General features: G+C 39.6%; 1 protein-coding gene across 1 annotated transcript; it reads right to left on the bottom strand.

The window, feature by feature from the left end:
* Positions 1 to 225: 225 nt before the first annotated feature.
* LOC140930544 (uncharacterized) lies at positions 226 to 9,799 on the bottom strand. The gene is made up of 10 exons (XM_073380272.1): positions 9,624 to 9,799; positions 5,870 to 5,999; positions 5,028 to 5,124; positions 4,267 to 4,322; positions 3,960 to 4,031; positions 3,793 to 3,871; positions 3,654 to 3,681; positions 2,329 to 2,427; positions 1,831 to 1,914; positions 226 to 1,494 (listed from the first exon to the last, which is right to left on the bottom strand). The coding sequence occupies exons 2-10, from the start codon at positions 5,976 to 5,978 to the stop codon at positions 754 to 756; spliced, it is 1,365 nt and encodes a 454-aa protein (XP_073236373.1). The 5' UTR covers positions 5,979 to 5,999; positions 9,624 to 9,799; the 3' UTR covers positions 226 to 753.
* Between the last annotated feature and the right edge of the window lie 578 nt (positions 9,800 to 10,377).

The following is a 10,377-nucleotide window of genomic DNA, read 5'->3' as shown; positions in this document are numbered from 1 at the left end:
AGGGGCTTTGATATATCCCGGGAGGGGGGGGGGGGGGGGGCTTAAAATCTTATAATCGCTTGTAATTTTTTTCCACGTAGATGGGCCTATAACCGGGAGAGCTTATGAGTGGTTAAGGGGTGGATGGGTTACGGTATATTTTGTTCACCTTCTTGAGCCTCTTCTTATTTCGTTTTAGTTGATTATACACGTGCGTACACAAAGAACTCGTTTTTTAATACTTGCAATCAAAAACTCTTACGTCAGTTTCATAAATAATACTTTACTTAGAATTAGTCCAATTGTCTTTTTACAGTCTCAGAAAGATTGCAGCGCTATTGCGGAGTATTATGACTACAGGAAAATACGATGACACCAAGAGAATACATTTCATGCAAGAAGAAAGGAGATCTACAGAAAAGGGAAAGAGGAGATTTTTGTACCATTGTTGGTTTGGGTGTGGTCAAGCGAGTCTTTCAGCCACATAAGGCATTGCGTTATCTGCTTTATCCATACGTAACGCAAGTATTGGGTGACCAAGTAATTGACAGTGCATGAGAAGAAAATCTTTGGGCTCTGCCCTAACGTTTAAACTTCACAAGAATGCAGTAGCAAAGAAAATGAGACTCAGCAGGTATAACTATTGAAGGATGATGAAAAAAAAAGCGAAAATCCACGTCCCGTTCAAGTGGTTGCTGTTTGGTTTCTATTTTCCGACGAAAGATGCAGTTCCGGAGAAATCCTCGTGTCTTACTTGAGCTAGAGCTTTTACCGCTATGAACTTTCCACTAAAAGTCCATTAAGTAGCGCTGAAGACTCCAAATCTGTAGAAACGTGATTCATATACACATCACTGTCATAGGTAGAAAAACCTGTGTCCATTCTTTTAGCACTGTCTGTTTCGCTCAAAGGACCATGAATCAAGCCATTAACCGCAGGCGTGGTGATCAAAGCATTGCCATTTTCAGTAATTGCTGAGTCAAACAAGGGCTCCGTCGTGACGTCATGGACACTCTTCGCAATCACTCCGTTTATTCCCGGTGCCTCGTTTTCATTTACATTCCCGTCAATTTCATCGCCCATATTTGGCGCTAGTCCACTAACGTTCGTTTTATCGACGCTGTTGAAATTTTCCGAAAAACTACGCTCTCCTTTAACCTTAACGCGAAGTTGTTCTTCGCTGGATATGATCTCTTTCTTCACATTTGCGCACAGATCAATAGGACTGAGTACTAGATTCTCTTTCTTTTCGTTCTCAAGTGGCCGAGCTTGACTGGGTTCCATATCAACCGCTTGTACATTTTCGCTGGCTTGGACAGAAGACGTGGCGGCTTTCTTCATGCCCTTCTTTTTCTTTCGACGTGGTGCGTCGGGTGAGAGACACTTTTTCAGCAAGGTTTTGTTTCCTTTTCGTTTCTTGATTCTTTTCTTTTTTACTTCAAAAATCTTTGGTTTCTGTACAGGGGTGTCGTCATCGTTCTTCTCAAGGAACACGTACTGTAGATCCAGAAATGGCTGCGAAAAAATTAAAAAAGACACCGGCAATAATATCAATAAGCAATTTTTCACCTACATTTGACATTTTAAGCGAGATGTAATTAACGCGACAAAGCTGGAAAAAACGAGGGGCGAATTCATTTAAAAAGCGAAATTTTTGCACTCGTCGCTGTTGTCGTTGCTAAAACTCCCTTTTCTTCTTTCCAGCCACAGCTCGTGTGCTTTTCAGGAAGGCGGCTGTATATAATCTATACGTTCGCGTGTTTGTGTTCCGGATTTCTTGAATCCTGATTACTTTACTTGGGACGAGACTACTGATAATCTGACAGTGATAACGTTACACATGTTATTTACCTTGGAATAAAGACCATATATCCGACACACCTCCTTCATGGTCAGGTGACCATCCAGAATTTCATCGGAGCGAATTATTTCCGTCTGAATAGAAACAAGAGACAGAACAACTAATCAGATGTGACTCAGGGGACATAGTAATCCAACAAGTAGGAAAAAGAAACAAAAAAGACACCGTTCTTCGCTTTAGCTACTTTCTGTGGCCAAAAGGTAACTCAAAGCCTCGAGTAAAACCACGATATTCTCGCGCAGTTGTTGTCTATTTTCTTGTCATTTTCTTTAAAGGGGGTAAAATTCCGCAAGGGCGAAGAACCAAGCAAATGTTGTATGATCATAAATCGGTTCATGCGCTAACTGATTTACGAAAAACGTGCTGATGTTGAAAAGAATACTTTTAACACTTGAATTACGAGATAGATAATCCCTTGAAAGTACTTAATGCACAACAGTGCATGGAGCAAAGTTCTTGTAAAAACGAGTAAATTTCCAGTGGCTTACGAGGTGGGTTTCTGGGATGGCAAACTTCATAACCAGAAACTTCTTTAGTACTTTGACTGTCACGGTAGAGGAGCAACGCAGATAACGAGTTGGAAAAATCTGAAAAATAAAGTTACAAAAAGACGTAAAATGCGCTTTTCTTTCGCTTGTTCGGTCTCGGGCATGTTGCTAAAATGAAACATATGATGAAACTCCTCCCGTTTCTAATGACTTCAATGAGCATGCGTCAGCTTAATTGTGGACCTGGGTCCAGTTGTTCAAATGCAGGTTAGCGCTAAACTGGGGTTAAATTTTAACCCAGGTTTCTTTTTCTTTTTATCAAAAGCACTCTCCCGAATAATTTTCTCTATTCTTTTTAGAGTATCCAATCATCAAATTGTAGGCAATAGAATTAAACTGAATTTGTTTTTTAAGCTCTCAAATCTGAGTTCAAATTTCGCACTAACCCTGGGTTATCTTAACCCAGCTTCGAACAACCCGGGTGATTAAATGTCAAATTACAGGGGAGAACCCTTTTTGCTTTCGCTTCATCCTGACGACATTTGAAAAGGTGAGAGCGCCAACTGTGAGAGAGAACCAAAGACGAGAAGTCCAAAGACTACTGCAAAGCTGATTCATAACAGAATCATAACAGAATGTGAGAGATAGAGGATATTACATGGCCGCGCGGATATACGAAATTTCTCTTTGAGTGTTATTTTTTCAACACGAGAAGAGAAATTTCGTATCTCCAAGCGGCCATGTAATGTTCTATTTATTATATAAACACCAATGAAATACCAAACCATTTCACTTTTATAGTTTTTTGGTGTGAAAGGCGCTTTTTATTATGTAACCATAGCAAAGGTGATATTTTCACATGTGAAGATATCAAGTTTTCGCGCGAAAGCTCGCCTGGTATTTCATTGGTGTTTATATAATAAAGATAATTCTGCTCCACAGCCGTTCTTAATATCGTCACACAACGCTCCTGTGGGAGCGAGGGTTGCGTGACGACACAAAGAACGGCTGTGTAGCAGACTATGAGAGAAACGCTTAGGGCAAAAAGGAATCTTTATAAATGGTCAGTGCGAGAAAAAACAAAAGTAAATTGAGATCATGAAAGTTTATGCAACAGAAATGAAAACCTCGCTCATAGCCTGCGTAGCAGGCGTAAACAATTCGGGCGAGAGAGAGGGAGGACAACACGCGTGCGCTCCACGCGCACCCGAAATCCCCATTTCCCTCCCCCACCCCTGCCATTTTAAGGCTTACCACGCAGGCTATCTCCCTCAGAGCACTGAAATTTCAGTTTTCATTGAAAACCAGTATACATTCTTACTTACCTCCTTTTCCATGCGGTTCCTTGTTTTCCTAATTGCGTAAAAGAAAGAGAAAAGCGTTGGAAGGGGAGCCTAAACTTAACACTTATTTCTTAACAACCAAACGTGCAAGGCTCTGGAACGAAGATATCAAGACTCCTACCTGAAATATTCAAGAGTAATGCACACAGGATCCTCAAAGGGCAAGGACTCTTTCTCCTTCTCTGCATTCTGCGGCTCCCCTTTAGTTTCTAGAAAATAAAAGTTGTCTTATCCGTCTTCCAACAACTTTCCATTTTTAATATTAAAAATAACACGGACGAAAATAACGTGAATGCACACCTGGTTCTTCGCTCTTTTCTTTCAAACTCGTTTCGAATTCTTTGCGACGATTTAACTCTTCTGCGTGTAAAGACAAGACGAACAAATTAATGGAACTGCTACGCAGTCGTGGACGTAAATTGGCCTCCATTGTCTTTTATCTGGTCAAACGCCTCGTGAAATAAAACGTTCATGGAGAAACTGGTGAGTTTTCGTGGTGCTCATGTTTAATATATCTCTGTCATCCAATAATGACAAGTGACACTTTTGAAATAGGCAATTATTAAGAGAAACTATTTAAGGAGTTTTATCATACCTTGATAGATTCCGGGCACTATCTTGTACACGATATCCTGTAAAGTCCTGTCTGGTCTGTCAAGACAAAATAAAAAGAATTAAATTTTAAGTACAGGTTTTGACTTAAAAATTATGTAAAAGCAGATGAGAGGGGTTAGGCGTTTGGTGGGCCCACAAAACATTCTGTCGTAAGGTATTCCGGGTTGATGAAAGCTATTCAAGAAAATGAGAGAGATGTGTAAAGTTCTTCACCAGATCGCGACTTTCCACTGGGCTGGAGGGACTTGTGATGACTTGTAATATGGTGGATTAGGGATCAACTACGCCTTATAAGCCATGGGCTTATGCAACTGCTTAAGTGGTTTTAGATGGGCCTATAAATGGGGAGGTGTCTATCCGAGGGAGCTTATAACCTGAAAAAAAGGCGTTTCCAAACGAGCTACAGCATTGTTGACCGAAAGACGTTTTTCATTGGACCAATTTCGATATATCAGAATTCATACTTGGTTCAGAGGCTTAGAGGGAATAAAACAAAGGTGGGTGGATGGCCCTCTAACCAGGGGGGGCTTATCCCCATTATGAGCTGGGGGACTTATAAGCAGTACGTTACTTAAACTCTTCGGAGGGCCGGCACTGGAATCACTCTCAAAGGATTGACTGTTAGCATTCTACCCAGCGAATTTTTTGGGCTTGTCTTCTTGAATGATATTTCACTACCCTCCACTCACACCTGAGACAGGAGGGGGTTGGTGAAATGTGTCCGGCAAAAATTGTACTCACCGAATGTGTAAAAGAGGTTTGGTTTTGTGGACTTCAACGTCACAAACAGGACAGTGAAACGAGGTTTGAAGATACTTCACGATACAACTGCGACAAACTGCAAATTAAGATATATTGATGTCAGTATTTTGGTTGTTATTGCTAGAACCCATCCACACTAATGATCCACTTCGTTCTAACCCTGCATTCGCACTCAATCAAAAACGGAGTCTTTCGTATAAGTAGCCGACGCCCGGGAATGTTGCGTTTGGCCGTCTCATTTCTCTTTTGGTTTGATCAAACGCCGGGGCCAGATTGCAACCTCACATTCCTTGCAACCCGACTCATATGGAGTTAAAGTAGAGTAAACACGTCATATATTGAAAACCATGACACGGTGACGAAAAGCCTTGCCTCCTTCGTCCGCTTCTTTATCAACCTTGGGCCTTAAGATGTGAAGACGTAAAACATCGCTTTAAAAGTGAATTCGCGTTCGTTGCAGTCTCATCACAATTATTCAAGCTCACTCACCTTATCAAGTGTAACTAACTCTGCTGGAGTTGAATTACTAAGAACCATGTCATCCAAGTTCACAAAGAGAAAGAAGATTTCGTTTTTGCTTTAATTCGTCCTTCATAAAACGTGAAATTAGGCACTTCACGTCGTAATCGTGAAAATTGTACCGCACGTGCAAAGTTGTTGTTGAAGCCAATCTCCGTCTTTTACAACACTCAGACGCTAAATGATTCCAGTCAATAAGTTAATTCTCACACTACGATCAGACTGGCGGAAGGTAGCATTTGTTTAGTTTATTAAGCGCCGCACCATACTTCGGAACGCCAAAAGGGATTTCAGATACTTACACGAGTGGAGACACTCGACGATCGTAGTAGCATCGACAAGATATCCACCACATAACACGCAGAGAAGATGAGGATTGAGATCTTGAAGGTGCATCATTCGCAAGGACATCTTGAGATTTTGTGTTGCTTTCTATATAAAGAAAAAAAGATAACTTCTGAGAACCACAAATAACATTTTATATTCCCCTCGAAAAGGTCAAGATTCCTTTTAATTGGGCTCTAAAAACATCAGTTCACAATTCCGGCTCGAGAACATATAAAAAAACAAACTGACAAGGAAGATTGGGGTTTTTTATTCCTCTCAAGTTCTGCCCAGGAGAAAACGAACACGAACACGCCAGTCACTAGTCACTTAATAATTGCTGAAGAAAAGATAACATTTTAACATGAAGTTAATAACATTATTTCTACAAGTCTCAGGAATTCGCCGTGACCGGAAGTTTTCATAAAGATGCATTAGATCAGACAAATAACAAACAAATAAATATCTCAATAGCGACGGGAGAAAATAAGCAATAGGGAGTACGTGTATAAAAAATTGTTCAGGATAGAAGATGGATGATGACTTCCAAGCGGTAAATGAGTTCGCTAGGGCCGGCTTTTTGACGGAACCAACTCTATCAACTGATCATAGAGAACAATGGAAAGTTTAAAACCAGGGCTCTTTTCTTGATCGAACCAAAGTGTTCGGGCATCCAGAATGCTATTTTTTTGCGTGCAACGTTTTACATGACGTCCTAGAGACGCTTGAGTTTTAAAAGCTTAACTGCGAGTAAATTAAGAGCTAATTTGACGAAGTAAAATCTGCGTATTTTCAATGCCAAGAACTGCACCAGAATCAGAAAGTTTTTGATCATAAAATATTGTCTAATTATCCGTGGAAAATGAGTTTGAGACGGAGACTGTTCAAAAACTGTGTTGGCGAAACAAGTGCATCAAAAGTTTGCAAAGCCCATGGAGCTGAAACCACGATCATTCAGAAAATCTTCACTTAGACAGCAGCATTTTTTCTTTAAAATCATAAGCAATAATTAACGTCTTTGTAACAAAAATTAACGCATTACAAACGTTAAAGGTTTATCGGATCGCAACGTCGTAAAGGGAAAGCTACCGTTCAACATCGCTTTCGTTACAATGACTGCTACGAAAGCCAGTTATAAAACTGAAATGACTGTGGGCCCATTATCTGTCGTCTGACCTTCGTAAAATAATAACAAAAAGCAGAAATATTTCGCAGAGTTTTACCAGCTCTTTAATGCATCAAATAGAAGGCGATTCTTAACTCTCCCTTATAGTTAAAATGTGGATCGAGCGGGTCCAGACAAGCTGCATGAATACATTTGATTCTTATATTTGGGTTTTAAAAAAAATCGCGTTTAAAGAACTAAACAAGGCTTACGGTATACTTTCCTTTTTCTAATAAAAAGAACTGTCGACTATAACTCCACTATAAAACCTTGCCGGTTGAAAGGTAGTTGATATCGCGAAGTTTGATTATGCTTATACATCAATTCAAGCATCCAATTTTAAGAGCCAGAAAAAAAAGAGGCTAAGTTTAAACAAGGGACTAAAACGCAAGAGATACTAGTTAGATATGAGACAGATTTCGGTTATCAAATTAGTAGCTTTTCTATTCAAAAGAATCGCTTACAATGAAAGGCCTAAATCAGTACTTGGTTATGGCTGATTAGTCGTAAGAATCGAGCCAGCTAGGATGTACACTTTTCCAGGATAGTTAATTTAGGTGAGATTTTATCAAAAAAAAAAAAAAGGATTCAGGAACGGACAGCTGATCACTTCAAGAAACACACGAATATATTTCACGACGCCGAGAAAATTTTACACAATGTTATTTTTCTTTTAACACCGAGACTGAATGGCAAAGTATTCTTCCTTCTGGGTCAATTAAGATTTAGATTGTCAATTTAGCATTTTAACGTCCTGGAATCGTTTGGACTTGGTCGTCAGTAAACTGAAATCAAACTGGAAAAATTTGGCGTTGAAATCGCATAACTTAACTGGCAAAAATCGCATATTAACATGAGAAGAACAAGGTGATATAAGAAATAGTACGCGCTGTCATCTATAAATGCATGCATATCACCCTTTCGCGTGTAAAACTGTCTTTGTATGTAACGAACCAAGTTGCTGCCGATCGCATGCGATCAAAATAGCATTTGTAGTGCAACTTCAATCCATTTCTACTTTTTGGCTTTTACTGGCGGTAGAGTTGAGGATAAAGGCTTGAAATATTAACATCGCGTCCTTTTTAATGGAAGGCCAGCAAAGTTCAGTTCGCGATAGTCACGCATTAGGTTGAGATTAGTCATTCTAGTGATCCACAGTGCGAAGTCTCCTCAATCCGAATTTTTTTCCTTCTTACTTAAGACCAAGTTTATCTCAAATCATCGGACTTTTGATGGACAGTTTTTCCGTAATGATTTTCTTATCGTTTTCAAGCGACGAAAGCTCACTAAGAAGTTCCAATCATTCCGATTTTTTGTCTGCTTTCTCCCGAATTCGCCATTCAACCCAGCGACATATTAACAAATATTTGACGTTGAAGCCGAACAGGTTTCAATGCCGTAGCATTCAAATTTTGCGTGCTGTAGTATGAAACAGACTGAATTATAACAGAGGAAAAGGCACCCAATCTGAGCTCTTTCTCTTGGGATGTAGTAGGCGGATGGCACAGCAACGTTTTAAAAATTGCCAAGCACTCAGAAATATCATGACATTTGAATAGCGTATGAGTGAAGGCATAGTAAATTTGCGAGAAATATCACAGCCCTTCAGAGCTCAACTCCACATTTGACTGATGACTTCTTCCCGTCTCTGATCAATCCGCAATTAAAATAAAAGACAGTTAATTTACGAATCCAGTAAGATTTGAAACACTTTGGGCAACCAATGCCGTCAACGGGTGCTTTATAGTCAGTCATTCGTGTATATATACGTTTGAGCAAAAATAGATAAGAAAAATAATGTATTTCTTTTTCTGTTGACCAAGTGGAAAGTGCTGTTTTTAGTACAAAGTTAGTTTATCCGCATTTATTTTTTATTGCTTGGTAGATTTCAAACCCATTTAAGTGTTCGTCGCGCTTTCGTCTGGTTTCTCTGAAAGGTAACTTGTTTCGCGGATCGAACCTATCTTTTACATTACAATGTACATACATGTGATGCCTCAGTGTTTCAAACCAATTCAACCCGACCCTTTCCCAGTATGGGTACGCTGGAAAATCAAAATATAGAGTTAAAAAATTTGAGCCGCAGATTCCGATATTACATGATTTATTGGATATCGAAGTGTTAACATCAGCGTGTGCCAGGAACTTAGATAACATTTTCCCCACGCGAATTAGAGTGGGCCGAAAGCAGTGTCCTCGTGAACCCGTCTTGTTTCACAATACAACGGCAAACTTTAACTTTACACGGATATGCTTCAAATACAACCAAGGGAATAGCTGGAGTACTTTTTGTTAAATATAAAGAAAGGAAGTCTGTTTGTGTGAATCTAAGCAGATGAATATCATATCAACTACAGTTCATTGAGTCACAAGATTCAACGGGCATACTCTTGTACGCCGAACGGACTTGCGAAATCAACGACGAAGCAACACAACTTTGAAGACAGATTTCAACGCGAGGAGAGCTTAAGCCGATAACGATTCAACACAAACAGCAAAAGAATATATTTTTCTAACGTTTGTGTAAATTCTAGAAGAAACGAAGGACAAAAACATAAGATTTTTACCTTTTTTCTTCGTGGTTCTGGCTGGATTGTTGTTTTCAATCATGCAAAGGACACAGAGCGTAGCGTTGTATTGATTACAGCGATCACGTGATCTGTCAGTCAACTCGAAAACAAAGGAAGCCGCGAGTGTGTATTTATGTTTTGAGTCATTTACATCTGGTAGACGACCCCCAAATACTCAACTCGCAGCAATAAAGGGAAATAAAACCCTAAAAAACAACTCCGTTTTTAAATCACTTGACACAGCACAAGAAAAAATCGCCGGCACCTTTTTTACGGTACCGGATTGAAAGCTATACTACAAAACCTCGTAACATCATGCGACTTAGAACCAATGCAATTCAACTAGGGACGCTCGGAGGAATCTAGTACGTTGTAGGATGTTAAAAAAGTTGCCTGTGGCCCTTTGATATTCCTAGTGATCATAAACTTGTCTTCCTGTCGAGACCGTGCACAGGAACCGTATCTTTTGTGGTTATGGCTGCGGTGATGTGAAATTTTTAGACCCTTGACAAAGTTAACCACCCGTTCCGCATGATAACTGCGATTCATTTCAAAATCAGTACGTTGAAAAGAACTTGAAGAGCAAGTTTGTGGCTTGAAACAGCCAGCCTTACGAACAGATGTTAAATCTTTTTTTTTTTTTTTTTCCAAATAAAAGCTAGAAGGAAATTAAAGTACATGATATTGCTTGCGTACAATCAGCTGTACAATCCCTTCACTCAGGACGCGAAACAATTTGGTTCTAACCATA

This window comes from Porites lutea, chromosome 3 (assembly GCF_958299795.1).
Source record: "Porites lutea chromosome 3, jaPorLute2.1, whole genome shotgun sequence".
NCBI classification, from domain to species: Eukaryota; Metazoa; Cnidaria; class Anthozoa; order Scleractinia; family Poritidae; genus Porites; species Porites lutea.
Note: the sequence above shows the minus strand (reverse complement) of the source record. Positions and strands in the feature narration are given on the sequence as shown.

Bases quoted from the DNA above. Each gene is read 5' to 3' on its own strand.
- LOC140930544 (XM_073380272.1), bottom strand. From the start codon at position 5,978: ATGTCCTTGCGAATGATGCACCTTCAAGATCTCAATCCTCATCTTCTC. The intron at 5,125-5,869 runs GTAAGTATCTGA...CTTAATTTGCAG, and splicing joins CGTCGAGTGTCTCCACTCGT to TTTGTCGCAGTTGTATCGTG. The intron at 4,323-5,027 runs GTGAGTACAATT...TTGTCTTGACAG, and splicing joins AAACCTCTTTTACACATTCG to ACCAGACAGGACTTTACAGG.